The 18,085-nt window shown below is 42.4% G+C and overlaps 1 protein-coding gene across 4 annotated transcripts in view; it reads right to left on the bottom strand.

Annotated features, from left to right (window-relative positions):
• Positions 1–12,857: 12,857 nt before the first annotated feature.
• trip10a (thyroid hormone receptor interactor 10a) overlaps positions 12,858–18,085 on the bottom strand; it is a 30,194-nt gene continuing 24,966 nt past the window's right edge. The window contains exons 10-16 of one of the 4 annotated variants that reach the window (XM_019875754.1): positions 16,633–16,797; positions 16,396–16,419; positions 15,205–15,314; positions 14,891–15,023; positions 14,033–14,121; positions 13,805–13,941; positions 12,858–13,063 (exon numbers count right to left, since the gene is read on the bottom strand). In XM_019875754.1, the coding sequence (XP_019731313.1) occupies positions 12,912–13,063; positions 13,805–13,941; positions 14,033–14,121; positions 14,891–15,023; positions 15,205–15,314; positions 16,396–16,419; positions 16,633–16,797 (810 nt within the window). In that variant the 3' untranslated portion in view covers positions 12,858–12,911. The remainder of the gene's footprint in view (positions 13,064–13,804; positions 13,942–14,032; positions 14,122–14,890; positions 15,024–15,204; positions 15,315–16,395; positions 16,420–16,632; positions 16,798–18,085) is intronic. The other 3 variants (XM_019875755.1, XM_019875756.1, XM_019875757.1) reach the window with 3 other exon arrangements.

Consider the following 18,085-nt stretch of genomic DNA (forward strand, 5'->3'; position numbering starts at 1 on the left):
TATAAATAGCGTCCCCCGAATGATATGACACCGCAATGTATTAAAATACTTCAACTTGAAAGTAAAATCACTGCTTTCTTTTCATCTTTTCGTACATTTCGGAGAGATGTCTGTTCGCCGTGTGCCCTATTTTCTCCACTCATTGATGAGTTTCTTCACTGTGTTCTATTGGAACTTTTCATGCCTTGGAAATTCTTTTTTTACCCTTCTCCTGACTGATCCCTTTGAAAGATGGGATCCCTCTCATGCTCTGAAAGCTCTCCGCGGACCACGGCTTGCGTTCAAAGTTGTGAGGACGACCAAAAAAAACCAACAAAAAAAATCTGACAGGAACAGCTGAACTTTATTCGGGTAATCAGAGGCTTTTAAGATGGCGGCTGGTGCGCGCTGACTCCAATTTATTTATTTATTGCAACGCATTCCTTCCAGCACATCTCAGTAGTACCCGACATTTTGTGGCGTCCTCCCAAATTCGGATTTGCCTGTAAAAATGTACTTCTGCCACTTCAGACTCTCCTTAAGTGCAATAAACGACAAGCAAGAGAGGCAAATTAATGGAGAGAGTGACAGACATGATGGACTTCTTTGTAAACTGTCAGCAAGGGTTGACGTCCTGGTAATAATAAAACGATCAAACACGGAAGGTAAACGGCGAAGGAGGCTCCCCATCTTGTGGAAAGCCACCGCGATGCACACATCAGACGCAGACGGAGATATTTGCATATTTAATATTGCACGCACGTTCACATGGAGCGCTGCTCGTGTGTGCACTCGGCTCCCCGGCAGGGACTTTTTACCTCCAGTAAGCTTATTGTAGTGATTTGTCACTGCGGGGGGAAGCTGGCGCTAGTAGTGGTGGAAGTTAATCAAATGTATGAATGAAGACAAATGCAAAGCTTTGAACACAAACGAATACAAAAAAAAAAAAAAAAAAAGCAAGTCAGAGTTGACCCAAAGCAAGAAGGCTGAACAATTACAGTAATCGAATTGAAATCAACATCTCAATGTACAACGCAGTCGAATGTTAATTTTTTTTTTTTTTTCGGAAAGGCAGCAATTTTGAAGGAAAAAAAAAACGGTTTCATTTTGGTCAGTCGGCTTTATTTTTTTGTATATGTGTATACTTTGTACCTAAATCCTTTCAGCGCTTCAGAAACATGCCCCGCGAGAATACCCATCATCGTTTCGTGAAACATGGAAAGTTGTGATCCGATTTATGACTTACCGAAGTGTTTTTACATGACACAAGGGAGCGGCCCCATGCCCGCTGAGTTGACGGGAAAAAAATGTGGCACAAATTGTTCAATTTCTTGACATTCTATTTTATTATGTGAACGTTGTACGTTTTCATACATTGTAGAATTCACTCATTTTTCTTTCCTTGATTTATTTCATTTGAACGATTTCTGCTTTCGCCACGTTCGATTGAAGGTTGACCTACAGAACACGCAGCATTTGACCTTGGACGTCCTCCAGACCTTTTTGACAGTGTCAATCAAAAATATTATTATTATTATTATTATTATTGTATTTTTAACACTTTCAGGGACAGCGGTTGCTACAGTGGACATCTTATCAGCTTACAGGTTATCATATTTGTAACCTGATAACCTGTCCACTGTAGTAACCGCTGTCCCTAAAAGGGTTAAAGGCAAGATTTTCAAGACAAGTCTCTGCCCGCCTCCCCCCTCCCCAGCCGCTTCGGACACAGACACACAAAAACAAACATCAATTTGGTGGGCCTCATTCATTATGAATCATGTAACGAAAACAACAACTTAGCATGCGACCATCCTTGTGGGCTCGGCTAACAAACCGGCCGCGGTGCCACGCAGAGCCCCGCACCTATCTTTCCTCGGAAAGTGCAAAAACCTCGATAGATGAAAGCGCCGCAGCTGTCAGTGCACAAACAAACGAGCGACATGAATATTTATACGGACGCGTACACTCGCGGGAGCTCTTCACTATGCAGTGCCAAGAGCTCATTCTATTTCTCATCCTTACAGCATCCTCCATCGCATCTCGACTATAAACGGTCTCCATTCCGCAGCCTCAAAACCGTAATTCATATCAAAATGGTTCTAGTAGACATTGTGCCTACCATTAGTCGCTGTCCATCTGAATAAGTAAACAGCACCTACGTTGTACCCGACTTCAGAAAAAATAAATAAAAACACCTCGGTGGTGTCACTAGGTGATTGTAATTAACAACAAAGACTGATGCAGCACGGCAGATAGTGGTTAGTGGTTATCACTTCTCAGTTTATGAACCGTGATATAATTACAGTTTCAAGTAGCAAGTAGGGGGAAGAAATTTTTTTTAAAAAATCACGAGTCTCCTGAAATTCTAATGGACAAAATTGTTTTGTAGACTTCAGAAATCATTCTGCTGCCACCATCGTCAATAAAGACCAATGGGCCCGTTCCAGGAACAGCCATGCGAGCACATTACGTCCACCGTGCTCCGCAGATGAGCTGGTGTACTTTGGATCATTAGCAAATCTTTTTTTTTTTTCCCCATACTTTGGCCTTTCCATCACTTTTGTAGATAATGACCCCAAAAACACACTGCCGGCAAAAGAAACGATTTCAATAGGGGTAATGAAATGGAAGAGGTGTGAGAAACTCCCAGAAACAACAACAAAAAAAAAAAAAGAACTGAGAGAGGCTGTAGTAAAGGCCTGGAAAAACATTTAAAATGAAGACAGCAACAGTCTGCTGAAGCCAGTGGGTCACAGGCTTGATGCAGTTTTTTGCAAGTAAAGCTTATGCCACCAATTATTTAATGTTATTTACTTCAACTTAATTTAATAATGCCCGTTCCAATACTTTTGCTCACTTGAAAAGAGAAAAACAAAGGCTCCTGTATCCTGCATTGTTTAACACATTGAGATGTCAATGCAATGAAATACAAAGTGGAATTTTTTATTTTTGTCCGTTTTTGGGTTTTTTTTTTTTGTTTGTTTTTGTAGTCATCTTTGGATCTGACACCCAAATGTCTGGAGTATGCAACGATCTCAAACGTTGTTCCTGTGGGTCGGCGACGCTGTTTCGGTACGCCATCGACATCAAACGGGCAGAAATGTTGAATGTCTGCGTGCTACAAATAACGTAAACGAAGTAGGCATCCATGTGTCTTAAGTGGATGATGTAGGCCAATATTCAATATCCAAAAGTTGCATGTGTGATGATTGGAACTTTGCAGCGGGACATCAAAGCTCCAGCAAAATAAAATTGAAAAGAAAAAAAAACACATACACACACACACACACACACACACAAAAAGGCAAATTGGAGTGCTCGCTGAAAGCTGCTGAGTGGACCCCCCCCCCTTGCTGAGCCACAAATTGCTCCCTTCCCCTGGCCTCTCCTCTGCACTACACTAGCCGGCGCGAACATCGGCCGCAGCCATTCATCAATTACCAGCCACCTCGCCGGAGGTCCCCCCCCCCCCACCACCTTCCTTTACGACACTAAATGAGAGCCGCGCGTAATGCTGACTTCAAGCAGGCAAAGATTCCACGGCTAAGAGGGCTGTTGATGACGGATTCTCAAACGGAGCCAGCAAATGGTCGCATTGTCCTTTTTGCCGCCCTTGTCGACATTTTCAGCAGCACGAGCGGGTTTGTGTTGTGTAATAACCGCGGTGCTGCATTGTTGCTCGACTTGGTCCCAGAAGCAGCTTATTTCTGGGCAGTCGTCCATTAGAGATAAAGAGCAGCGGGACCATAGTTACTGACTTTTTTTTTTTTTTTTGCCCTCATTTTTTGGAGTACAGAAAAAGCTTGCTTGTTCGCCACACTTCACAGCGAACAAGCGCCTAGTTGCGCTTCGCTGCTTTTCTGTGGAGCCTTATCCTCCCCTATTCTTCTTTCCAAAATTTTCAAAGATACCACAAGGTGACGCCAAAGCCTCGCTAATAGGAAAGTGGTAATTGCAGTTCATCCCGATGGGGTTTGAGGAGGTTCCTGGAAAGTTGTACGCTTGAGAATAAAACCGTAGCAACTGTGTGTGTGTGTGTGTTGAGGCGGTTCACAATATGCAAATAAATTGAATGTTAACTTTTAACCCACGCAAAGGCAAACAGAGCATGAAATGTCAAGTTGGGTCTGCCTCTTTCACTGGAGACAGGAGATGATTTAAAGCTCTCCGAGAACAAAAGGTCACCAAAACGACATGCTCGTGACGTGGTTTCATTTGTACATTTTCTAATAAAGAATTTTTTATTTTTTTTCCACCCTCACAAAAATCAAAATATTCCTGGAGATAAACGACTTTCATTTGACAGGTGCGATATATAAAACCGGATTTTTGATGGGTAGTTATTCTACTGCAGGTGCTCCTATTACATTTTTATGAGTCATGAAAAATTACCCAGCCAGATAAGAAAAAAAGAAATCCTTTCCCTTTATAATGTGTCAGACCTCGCTGTCAGCTCTTATCCGGTTTGAATGAGCTTTGTGCTAAATTGTCGCCAGTCACTTTTTGACTTTGCAGGTGACAAATGACAAGAAGCTGAGAAAGAGCAACTGCAACTACTCTTTGCTTCCCATGCAAGATGTCTTCAAGAGCTACCGAAGATGACGATAGACAACTTTTAATGTCCATTTTCAGGATGATGTCTCGAAAACGGTTTCAAACTGTATGCTTCAACTTGCGTCTATGCTAACATTAGCTTTTGTCATTTTTATTTAAAATAAACACAAGGTACTGTGACCTAAAAGTAGTAAATTGTGTGAATGTTGTCAGTCTATCGAACAACAAGCAGCTAATCTTAGCTGACAGAATTCGGAAATCATTACTCTCTTTAACCTTCAATTAGTGCAGGCTAACGATAACTTAGCATGTCACGTGATGTTCCGCATAAGGCCCATGGCATGAATTAGTCAATATTTTCCGCGTCTCTGATGTGAAACAGCAAATAATGAACGTCGCCGAACGTTGCGCTTGGATAATGGATGGATAGAAGCAGAAGAGAAATTACCAGATAAGCTAACAGTTAGCCTAGCTTCTTCAAATTCTTCTTTTACAACTACTCTTTCTTCTATTTTGCGTTTCCTGGCAGACTGTGGCACCAAAAAAATCAGTCAAGATGTTAAAAATCACTTCGGTTCCCCACTCAAGTCATAATTTAGGACTACTAGAGTCTACAAGTATCAGTATCAAGGTGGGCAGGTATCACTTTGTGTTCTGGGTCAAGCTTCCCCTGAAATTGTCTGGATGACGGCGCAGGACGTCGACTCCCGACTCGAATTTGTCCGACGTGTTCCCGCTTAAGAGATTCACTCTGGCTCTGCAGAGGGTGGAATGCGCTCCAAGGGCTGACATTTAATCCATGCCAATTTATCATCACTGTGGCCCACCCGCTTGGACGGGACTGGTTGGAGCGGGGTGGCGGGCTGCCGCGGGGGAGGAACCTATGGCAGGGACGCGGCGCAAATGGCTTTTGTTTTAGTGGGTTTTGTGTATGTAAATGAGGGCGGTGCGTTGAGGTGCTAAAACAGTGGTGGCTCATAAAGGGAAGCCATTTTTTTTTTTGTTGTTGGTATACCTGGATACAGGCCAAGGTTGCAGCCATGTAGAAAACTGTAGCAATGAATCTCTTCAGCAGCCAAGAGAGGGTGAAGAACATTTTTCGGGGGTGCTTTATTACCATATTTTCTACATTAATGATATGGAATAGTTATCTCTCTTTGCTTTGAATCCACAAGGCTGCCACAATGTAGCTTATTTATGAAACAAGCAAAGAACTTATGATACTTTCAGGGCTGAACCTGTCAAGCGTTTTTTTTTTTTTTTTTTTTTTACTTGGAATCACCTCCCGCCCTTGTCTGCTGCCATCATAAAAAAAACACAGATGGTATTATTTTCTGTCAGTTTCTCTCCTCTTGCTGTGCATCACCCAGATTGATTTTGCCTTAATTCACTGCAGGCGGATGATCAAATGGGTGTCCCAGAGAGGTGCCACATTGGCGGATTACGAATCTAGCATGAAAAAAAAAATTGCTTTGGATGGCAGGCAAGCTATCACCCTGCTTCGCTTTTATAATAATAATAATAACAAGAATGCAAGGATACATCGGAATTGCATATTTTAAGTTTATGTCAAACCCAACTTTTAGGTCCGGAACTGCCGGGAAACCTTGTACAAACACACAAAGGGTGTGTCTAGATAAATATCAAAGAAGGCACTTTTTTTTTTTTTTTTTTCCCCCACAGGGTCAATTATCAGCCATTACAAAAGGCTGGCAGCTGTTCCAAAATTGCGTAATTACGAAACACTCCACACCAGGGTCACCACCCAGGAATAGCATTGTGTCAATTTTTGACCATTTTTTTGTAGGGGGGGAAAAAAAAAAAAAAAAGAGAGAGACAGAGAGAGAGAGAGAGAAAGCGCCAAGGCAGAATGATTGAGAGAACAAGTTAATGACCTGAGTGAGGATTTTAGAGCTTCTCTGCAACAGCAGTTCGAATGTGTCAAGTGTCAATCAAAAAAAAAAAAAAAAAAAAAGTTTAAATGACATGAATTGCTTGGAAGACCGATGGCACGTCAGCTGTGATTTACATTCCAACAGGTAAGTTGATTTAAAAACAGACGTGGTGGAAATTCAGACAGAGTTCGTCATTGAAGGACTCGCTAAATAATTGACTTTTCTCAGATGAATGGCACAGACGTGATCTTTTGACAGCGAAACGGATAACGTGCTTCCGAGCTGATATTTGCTAACAGGCCATTATGTTGTGCGCAATTAATCAAATACAGGAGAAAAAAAAATTTCTTAAAAAAATAATAAAAATTCTCAAAACAGTATTGCTGCATTTTGATTGCAATATCAACAATTGGCTTAAAATGACCTCGCGGTGTTTGGTGCCTCACCATTGTGTTCATATATATAGAAAAAAAAATGACAATGAAATTCAAAAAATCACAACTGTATATGTATAACCTTGGTACTCCCACTACGAAGACTCTATCCTGATCCATCCCCAGCCTCATCCATCTACCAAGGTCTCGGGCGCCCGTGACCCAACTGTTCTGCTCTGGCCTCGGAGGGGTCGTTCATCAACAGTCCACGCTGCAACTCAGGGGATAGATTTCCTCTTCCCTTCCCGGGGCATCAATCACCAGGGTGGCGCTAGTGTGCATACTCAAGTAGGCAGCAGTGCCTCGAAGAGGCCAAGCAATGTCACGGTGAGCCTACGGGCTACTCGGAGACGAGTGCAACCTGTGCGTGACGGTGAGTAGACTGCAAATGTGTCCAGATGGGAAAGACATTGTTTCCATGGGGCGAGACAAGCAAAAGGTCACGTTGACAGGTAGAATTCACTTACCAATGCTAAAACAAACACAGAGATGTGCGTACGTAATTTTTTGTGTGTTACGTCAGGGGAGACAAAAGCGAGTACTGCGTTTGTTGACTCGGCGGCCGACTGTCGCCCGTACTTCGCCGCATGTTAACTCCAGCAAAGAGAGTGAGCAGGAGCCACCAATTAAATCCTCTAATTAAATTTCAGCTATTATTAGAAGCATGCCGGAAGCACGCCGTTGAAGTGGGGGGGGGAACTGCATATCTTTGCTCTGATTCCATTTTTCTCCGGGCTGCCCTTTGGTTAGTGACGCCCGCTTGGCAAGAAATGCAGCTGTCACAGCCAGAGAATAAATCGAAAATAAACAGTTGACTTTGTAGATCGTCTTACAACTTGAAGACTTTCTCACTTGCACCAAATTAAAGAAAAAAAAAACATAACTTCCATGACTGTATGTCTCTTGAGTTAAAGAGTATGGAGCATTGCACAAAATTCCAAATTTATTTTGGCAGATCTGTCTTGAGGAAAAGGGGTCAAAAAAAAAAGCCAATTAGATTCTGTCACCCTCAAATGAGCCCCCTCACCGACCAACCTGAAGCATGACCAACTCAAATACAAAAAAGACACCCATCCGTTCATTTTCGATGGCACTTGTCCTCATTAGGGTCGCTGGTGAGCTGGAGCCGATCCCAGCTGACTTTGAGTAAGAAGCCAGCGGGACTGATGGCTCGTCAATCACGGAGGGGGCAAATAACGACAAGGAACCATTCATCATCAAATGCCCTAACATGCTCGCATTGCTTCGTAATGTGCTAGTTTGAAGTCTAACTTATTTGTAATTGAGTCTTGCCAGAACTCTAAATCGGTTTTGTTGATTTATTGATCAACATACCTGCCGAGCAGAAATGTTGCTAATTCCGTGTCGCGTCTGAATCCTCTCAGCGGCGTGTGGCCCCTCCACCTCTGAAAAAGGCAGCTTGTGTGTTCACCCTCGTTTCTCTCGGGACCGGTCCAATTCCTTCTTGGTTGTGGATATTCCTCCATGGTTTTAGCAAAGCTCCTCAATACAAAAGTGTGCCTGCGAGTAAAGTTGGCCGATGTAAAGTGGGCACTTAAGACAACCTTCCACCTTGACACACACACACGCACGCACGCGCGCGCGCACACACACACACACACACACACACACACACACACAAACACACACACACACGGAAAAAATGGACAGATAGTGCTTCCCAATTAACAACATGAATGTTGAATATGTTTTTACATCTGGATTCAAATGTGCTGCTCATAAATGATTGATGAGCGCAGGGTCCACCGCAAACACCGCAACACATTCATCTATGACGCGGCGACATTTTGACTGAGGAGCTGCTGCCCTCAACTGCCTCCTTCAACAAAATATGAGAGGTTCAATGACTGCTTTTGTAACTTAGTTAAGAATGGGCATAAACGTCTCGTGTAATTGATACCGAGCAGTTTTATTGACCTCATAAACTCGAATGATTAAACTCTTTTTGGTTTTTTAAAGACGTTGGGTAAGCCCAATTATAATAATAGTAATGACAAAGAGCTGAGACTTATTTTCAAAACACCACAGATGGTGACTCACTTTATGCAAATTAAGAGCATTTGAGGACACGACTTGATGTCATTTAGGATTTGAGAAAAAAGTGACACGGGTGAAGCCAATTACTGTAATCACATTAGATGCAACAGAGTTGTTTTTTGCTTCCTTCTTGGTTAAAAAAAAAAAAAAAAACTGAATACACAAAATGCAGCACCTAATGCAGAGCAGCTAAAGCTACTGTTGGCCAAATCCATAAAACAGCTCAAAAAGGTGGCCAAAAATCACACCCGGCCACAACTTGTGTTGAAACAGAGCTAACCATTTTTTGCCACCCCAAATGGCCGCCCGCTGGGTTTAAAGCTAATCTGGTTATGCATAATGTAGCTAAAGCAAACACACAGGCACAAACTACTTGTCATGTTCGAGGATGAAAAGTGCATGTCACATACCTGACTGCAGAATATCCACACCAGAGCCTTTTCAGATGAAGACAGCCATGATTGGAGCAAACAAGAGCCTTGCGCTGTGTTCAGGGCATCCGGGAAATCAAAGACCTGCAACTTAGGTTTGAGTCAAACAACAACAAAACATGTTGAGGACATAGCAATGTATCTACACACCCAATAAATACAGATCGATGTCATTTACATACCTCCTTCAAGGAGCATGAGACCCAGTAATGCTCCTTGTGGTACACCTTTATCATCATTAAAGGCTCTTTCCATCGAAAACATCTTGAGAAAATGTTGCTTGTTCAGAAGTCCATAGAGGGCCATAGAAAGTCCAAGGGAATTTTGCGCAAAAAAAACCCCAAAACGTGGTAAACACAAACTCAGGAATGAACACAAGGCGTTCATTAAGCTTCTGGACTTTTATTGGTATATTTACAAGAGAGGAATCATTTAAGGAAAAAAAAGAGCCTTATTGTTCATTCATGACTTTTAATTTTACGTATCACAAAGTGTCTGGACAGCAGCTATGCACACTCTCAACTTGAAATATTTAATTATTCATTATTTTTTTACTCGGCCTCTGGACTCATAAAATTGTTTAATGTTCTGGCTTGGAGGAGAAAGGAAGAAATATGCCCCGAGACCATCAGAGTTTGTGAAACAGTTAACTTGTGTGGATGTGTCCTTTTTTTTTTTTTTTTAATCTTTTGGGCAACTGCTGGAGGATGCAATTTTAAATCTTTAAACACATGCGGTGCAGCAGCCGGAGAGATTAAGTCATTGCTAATTTTCTAACAGAAAAAAAACTAAAAATAAGTGTACACACTGTGTTTATGAAACTAGATGCTACATAGAAAAAATAATGTCCAGCAATAAGTTTTTATTATTTCTTCTGTAATGAGATCCATTTGACTATCGCTGTTATTGGTAGATCAATTTATCAGGGTTTCACAGTACGTCTCTATTCCTGTCAAGGCAGATTTGTCTAATGTATTAATTTTTAATGTTGATTTATTATTTTTCTTTGTTGGAAGGTGTTGATTTATGCACAGCCAATTTTGTATTCCATTATTATTTGCAAGATGTGAATTCTGTAAACACACACACACACACACACACACGCACACACACACCTCTGCAAATACTAAATCTTTATTTCCAGTCATTTTTACGAAATGAATTCAAATGCAGAGTATAATATAATAACAATAATACAAACTGATTCTTTATATTCAGTGGTTGAGGCAGCTCAACCATCGAATATAAGCTCTTGTAATCGTCAATGGACTTTACTAATCGCACAAGCGAAAAGCCCACTTTATATTGACTGACACGCCAATCACTTGTAAAGCATTTTAGCGACGGATAAAAGATGCCGTACGCCATTGCCCTTCATCTTCTGTCTTCCCCGAGTCTTTGTGCGCGATGAATGCTTCCAACCCGGAAGAGCGCTCCCAATGGAATTCCAATCATTATATGCTGGATACTTGACGTTATAGTGATCAAACATCAGCAGGAAAACTTAAATCTGTTTAATGCACTCAACATATTCTGACGAGGATGGAGACACAGACTTTATTTCAAAGGGACCTGAACCCCTTAATGTGAAGCGACTCACCTTCCAGGCAAATGGCGGCGTCCTCGTAGCTCAAAATGGTCCTCGCTCTCGGTCAATTAAGTTGCAGGCGAGTACACACATTTGTCTTTTTTTTGTTTGTTTGTTTTATTCATAGCGGTTAAAATGGTCCCAGGTGTCAGCATGGCACATCATAGCCAAAAAGTGGACATTGGAGGCCACTTTTTGCCAAGTCCACTTTTTGGCTACGGAGTGATGATACATGTAGTTTATTAAATTGATGACGGAAGTGACGCAACAGCGCACGGTATGGCAACGCTTCCCGCCTAGCGTCAGGCAGAGCTACGCGGAAGTCGCATTGCTGATGTCAGACCCAATGCGGATTCACCAACGCTCCCGCCATACTGTGTTGCAGTTGCAAAAAAAGAAAAGCCACATTAAAAAAACAAAACAAAAAACAAAGTGAAATATTCTTAATTAGTGCGGTCCATCAACGAAATGCGACTTCCTCGTTGCTCTGCATGATGCTATGGCGGGAAGCAGTTGCCATGCTGTGCGCTGTTGCGTCACTTCCATCATAATTTAATAAACTTCATGCATCACTCCGTGTTATACATAAATTTTAAAAAAACACGACAACATCAGGCTTCAAATGGACTTCTCATGGTAGTCCATTCATTCTCTCGGCAGTTATGCTCTTCTGGCTGCTAATGAGAGCCCCGGCATCATATCTAAGAAATTCGTAATCATAATTATTTTTCAAAGGCTGTGCGATCCTAATGAGCTATGCAAATGCACGGCCTGTATGGGGGGGGGGGGACATACAAAAATGCTATGACAGATGTACAGCATGCCTTACTGTGGAAAGATACAACAGTGCCATCTAGTGAGAGCTTTCAAATCTCCTCCACTGTGAATATGGGTTACTTATTTTACTACAGCACAGCGCAAAATTACTTTACAAACAATATTATGAAAAATATTTTCATATATATACCTAATATTATGTGACATTAATATCAATTACGACGTAAGCGTATGAACGACACATTTAACGTTGAAATGTGCTCCAGATTTATTTCGTTCCGAACCAAGAGAATATCTTTAATGCAAAAATTGTGAATATAGACACGCAGAACAATAATGCTGATGATGATTCTTACCTGAAAGGCACCCAAGACAAATGCTTCCTCCAAAATGTAGCTTCAAACCAACTAAAAGAATGTATGAAGACAATTAAGAGCAACGCACTAACAATAATTAGCGTCTTTTACTTGTCTATCACGCTATTTTAAAAAAAAAAAAAAAATCTTAACTTGAAAGGTTAAATAAGACAATAGTGGTCATGCTGTTTCTGAAGTGTATCTTACATAAATACAATAGTCACTGCTTGCGCTCCCTTTTGTGACTACATTGTCCGCTATGTGTGCAAGGTCATTAAAAAAAAAAAAATCTACTATAAAGCGGAACATTAAAGTACATAAACAACTGTAATAAATTACATGTAGTAGAAAAACACAGCAAAGGGAACTACTATTTCCTTGCTTTTCAGGTTGGACGACGGCCATTCGTCCGCGATGGTCTGCTGTCAGCCAACAAATGAAAACAACACTAGGTGTCACTCCGTTCTCTTCTCACGCAATAAAGAGGTCCAATATTCGATTCGAAGCCAATGTGTCACTGCGTGTTCTTGTACCGAGACGCTGAGAAGTCAACAGAAAAACAATCGCTGCGTGTTTTTCCTAAGTGGCAAACCGTGTGGAACACATTGTTAGCACCGTGCTTTTGCTAATTTGGGACTACACTTCTAAAAGCCAACCACATCCCCCCGACTTCCTGGATCCGCTTTCTGGTCCTGCCCATAAGCGCTGTTGCATGTTCGTGAAGGCTCCCCATAGGGATGAACTGCCTATTAGGTGTTTTTTTTCTTTCTTTTTTTTTTTTTTTTTTTTTTTTGAAGGGAGTCCTCTTCTTTTTGCTCTTGCAATCGTGTGGTGTGTCATTTATGGAGCGAGATGGAGACGTAAGACGTCGGGATGTAGCCTTCGTCCCCGTTGCTCCTGCGGACGCGTGTCCAACCGTCGCCTTTGTCTTCCTCCACCACGGCCAGCACCTCTCCTTCCTGCATGGCGATGGTGCCTTCGCTGGCGCCTGCAAACGTGGTCACAACCTCGATGAGCAACATTGCATTGATTGAAAAATGATTGCCCCCAACTGCAATGCTGTTCAGCTCACCAAATTTCTTTCATGTGTTTCCGTCAAGGTTATTCATTTATAAATGTACAGATTTTTTTTTTTTTTTACGACAATTGTTTCTATTTATTATGATTGAATAATTGGTGAAATTCTTCTTATGCTGGTCGTGTTTTATTCTGAAAGTCTGACGTTTGACAGGATGTCAAGGCGATGTTGCCCTAATACCAAGCCTATTGGGAAGGTTGTTATCAGAGATTTAAACATCTAATATTCTCTTTTAAAATAGACAAAAAATTGCAGATTTCTTTTTTTTTGGGGGGGGGGGGGGCTTTATCGGGGGCTGATATCGGCCCCCTTAACGAGCATCCGATACCTTGAAATAAGGCCGCTATTGGCCGACACCAGGTCTCGCCCATCCCTAACCGGTATGCCAAGAGATAAGATAACCTTTATTTGTTCCACACTGGGGAAATTTGCACTCTACAGCAGCAAAATTGGGGGGTGAGAGAGGGAAAAAAAAATTAATTTAGTTTAAAATATATATTTTTAATATTTCCATCCATCCATCCGTTTTCTGATCCGCTTATCCTCACAAGGGTCGCGGGAGGCGCCGGAGCCTATCCCCCGGCTGTCTTTGGGTAAGTAAGCGCAAACCAGTCGACCACCGGGTAGCAAAACCCAATGCCAGCAACATACCGGGAAAGTTATACATGGCGGTGCAGTTCCCAATGGGCGCCGCCAGTTCCTCATCCTCAAAGTCATCATCAAACTCGGCATAGATAGCATGGGAGGCGGCGTCGGGCGTGCTTCCGTCGGAGTGAGCGCCATCCAGGCTGCGGAGAACACACGCACACACACCCACACAGGTGTGTAAGGGAAATCGCAATGGGGAAAAAACAGCGATGTGAGGAAGATGCGAGTCACCTGAGAGGTTCGTGAGTGTCGCTGTTGTTGAAGGAGTGCGATTTGTATCGTGGTGTGTCGCCTCGACCTCCTGCATCAGCCAACCACGTCTGGAAAATGGAATAGTATGGTTAATAGGATGGTTCTCAGAGGATACTGTTTCCAAAAAATTGGATTTAACATATTCTGACTTTATCACTGGACATTAACAACATACGAATATTGGGGTAACTGCACGTTTTAGGCAAATACAAATTGAATGGGCTTCATGCATACAAGGACAAGAGCGGTGTACTGTCAACTAGTGTATTGGTATTTTCTGCCTTCAATCTAAAACAAAATAAAAGGAAAGCATTAAACGTAATTACTTCTGAAGTCTCAATAAAATGGATGATCTTTTGAGCGAGATTTTTTTTTTTTTGGTCTACGATGCATTAATCTGTATTGTACTGGTCTGCATCACTCACTTTCTCTTTAAACACCGACGTACACGTCAGCTTAACAATTGCCACATCTGACCCGTTAAAGAGGAAGCATTTATTTGAGGTGTGGCATTTCACTACTCAATCACACAGTCATTTAATTTCCGTTTTTTATTTTAGAGGATTAAAAAAAAATAAAAGCACTTATACGTTAGACAAGGAGTGCCGTTAACAAGTTGATTTGCAATGACGCCATGATCACGGAATGGCCGTGGAGTGCTACTAAGCGCCTGCGGGTGAACTACCTAGCGCCTGCTCCCTTCAAACCAAAAGGTTTCATTTCATCTCTCAGTGGCCTACTCCCAAATACTTCATGATCAAATGAATAATTCACGGCGCGGCCGCTCGACCTATTACTGGGCAAAAGAAATAATAAGAGCCCGGAAATCAGCATTACCTCATACTTGTTTTGCTCCCCCCTGAGGCGTTCGATATTCAGATTTGTCTGATTGATTTGGGGTGCGAGGCTGGCGGCGTCTCCCAGATCTGGATTTTTCTCATAAACACTCTTCATCTTCCCCAGGGCCTCACTGACAGCCAGACAGAGAGAGAGAGAGCGAGAGAATTTTAGGAGTTTCACTCACACAATGCCATTGTGTCACGACTCTGCGAATACTCCGTCCACTTCGAGCCACCAGGGAGCCTCTAATGGAGATGAATGGGACACACACACACACACACACACACACACACACACACACACACACGAACCTCTGATCTATTTCCTTCTGCAACTTTCGGCCGGTTTCCTCCAGTTTCTCGTGCAGCCTCTTCCTGCGCTGCTCCGGAGGGAGATGGGTGAAGTCCTCAGTGACCGCAGGCTGTGAAAAGGTCACAGGAAAATCGACTTGAAGGCCGCAGAAATGTACGGAAAAAAACAAGCCCCAAAAGAAAGAAGAGGGGGGGGACAAACACCAAGTCTCGCATTTGAGTTCAGCTCACTTTGCCCCAAAAACAAAAACAAAACAAAAAAATTTCGTTTAGTCACAGTTGGTCACGTGTTAGGGTCACACTGGGAAAAAAAAAGTCATAACTTATATTTTCAAGACAAAATGAGTTTTTTAATATATATTGATGGTGGTGATAGCACAAGAATAAGGAAGGACATTTTCTTGTAAGATTACTTTCACCTGAAAATATTTTTTTAAATTGTTCATAAATATTTCACCGTATTCTCATAAAGGTACAACTGAAACCGAGGCGAGAATTTTTTTTTTATTATTATTTACAGTGTGGCCCTAATACTCTTTTGCTTTTCATTTGAAACATAATTCAAAGTCATCAGCAATATTTTCTTGTCATGCCCAATAGTGAGTTGAAGCCCAAGCGTGACACTCTTTTAATTGCTGCCTTTGTTACCCTCGACTCAAAGAGTTAATTGGGCCACACTGACTCGCACAAAATAATACCACAGGGGGGAAAAAGAAAAAGCCACGATGACAGACGCCATCTCGAGGTTGTCAGATTATTAGACTAAAGCCACAGATTGAAAAGGATACAGCAGTGAAGACTGACATTGTACGTTCCTTTTTTTTTCTCATTAAATTGCAACTTTTATCCTGGAATTCCCTGACTTTTTCCTCACCCCTGTAGCCAGTGTGGCCCTAACACTCCTTTGTCATGTTTCTCGGTGCAAAAAAAAAAAAAAAAGGCACAATTTCCTTTGAGCGTGACCAACTATGTCTCCTCTCATCCACCAACAAGCGACCACCTTTTCAATGCAAAAAAATTAAAAACTAAATAACAGCATACCAGCTGCAGTGGTTTGCCCTCGAGCAGTTGAGAGTCAGATTTGTTTTTGTTTTTTTTAAATCATAATTAAATCAGCATTTGCATGGGGAAAGTGGCCGCTTCGAGTCACCCGCTTCGCATAACCCGCGCCATGAATGCGCTCCATATTACCGGAATCCTCTGGGGCGTGAACTTCTGAAGGGGAAGGAAGCAGAATATGTATTGGAACGCATATTTAGTTCTTGTCAAAAGAGGTGGTGACCCTCGACAAATGGCATCCACCACGTGTGTGATGCGAATAACATTCCATTTCCCGCACACGACACACATTCAAACCAAAGCATGAAAAGACCTCCAACTCAACTAAAGCGGCGCTTTAAGGTGGCTCTCCTTTCGGGAGGGACTCACCGATCTCCTGAGTGTGCGGAAGGACGAGATTCTGGGTTTGACTGTCTTATTGATCTCCTTCAAACAGTACGACAGGGGGTCCCGGCCAAACTTGGGGGACGGGGGTCCATTAACGGGCGAGGGGGCGGGAGGGGTGAGGAAAGGTGGGAGCGTGGAAGGAGAGAGCTGGAAAGAAGCCGGGGGTGGGGGAACAGCATGAGGCAGGCGGGGTCGATGTACAGCAGGAAGGAGGCAGAGGCAAAAGGGGGTTGGAGGATGGAGGGGTGGGAGAGGGGGGGGGGGGACAAAAAGACAAACAAGGATGACAAGAGAAAGAAAAAGACACCGTCAACAACTTGGAAGCACAACACAAAGCGAGAAGACAACATTGAGCCCCGACAACATGACAGCAAACACACGCAGGCACGCACAGGGGCCTTTGGGCTCCATCCACATATTGAAATTTTAAAAAATAAAATAATAAAGAACAGGAAAGCAAGCAGCACCCCAACGAAGCAGAAGCAGCAGTCCAACACTTGCAGTTACACTCAGTTACCACCAGAGGCTGAATTCACCTCCATTCGGTCAGATTATATTTTTTATTTTGCTTATTTAACATTTAGTTCACTGGGAACGCACGATATAGTGCCTCATGTTTGGTGTATATTTATACACTTAAAGTAGAGGTGCAATGATAAATCCATCACTATTGATGATCAAATTAATTGATCATTGGTTTGGATCCTTGGAATGTCAGCCTCTCAACAGTAACTACTACCTGATTTCTATCGTGCTCCACGTCAGCAGATTATTTTAGTGTTGAATCAAAATAAAACATTTGCAAAAAACCGCTTTTATTTTGGAAAACAAGGAACAACATTATTGCCCATTTCCTGACAAGCTGAATTCATCTGTTTGCGCATTTTCTGCACTGTCAATCTAAAATAAAGTCCTGTTTTTTAACCAATAAAGGGATATACATTTTTTGTATTTTTTTTTAATCATCCAATTCAGCAACAAAATAATCATTAGTTGCAGCCCTGCACTACAGTATCATCTCTCCAGTTTAGTTGACTCATGATTCTCTCCCAGGTGGCAGCATTTCCAATATGAACAGCCACGTTCTGTCAGAATATGAATCACATCAATCAATCAATAGCCGTCAGATTGAAAGATAAGAACTAGCCATTAATCCGGTTCACTAAAAAGGCGTGCGTGTTGAACATGGGTGTACATTTAACCAACACGGGACGCTCTTTAGTTTCCGTCCAAATCGAAAAACCTAAAAGAGGCCTCTGAGAGTCTGAGAATTCAGACGCTTGAAGTGGAGGTGCCCGTTTCCCTCGAGACTACGAACAGGAGAGGAGGGGTTGGTGCTCTCAAGGCTCCAAGTCCCTTCAAGTGAGCCTGCTATTCATCAGGCCGTGGGGCCTGATTGGGACAGCATGACTGATGTCACTCACTCACTCACTCA

The sequence above is a fragment of the Hippocampus comes genome, unplaced genomic scaffold (genome assembly GCF_001891065.2).
Source record: "Hippocampus comes isolate QL1 unplaced genomic scaffold, H_comes_QL1_v1.1 scaffold93, whole genome shotgun sequence".
NCBI lineage: Eukaryota > Metazoa > Chordata > Actinopteri > Syngnathiformes > Syngnathidae > Hippocampus > Hippocampus comes.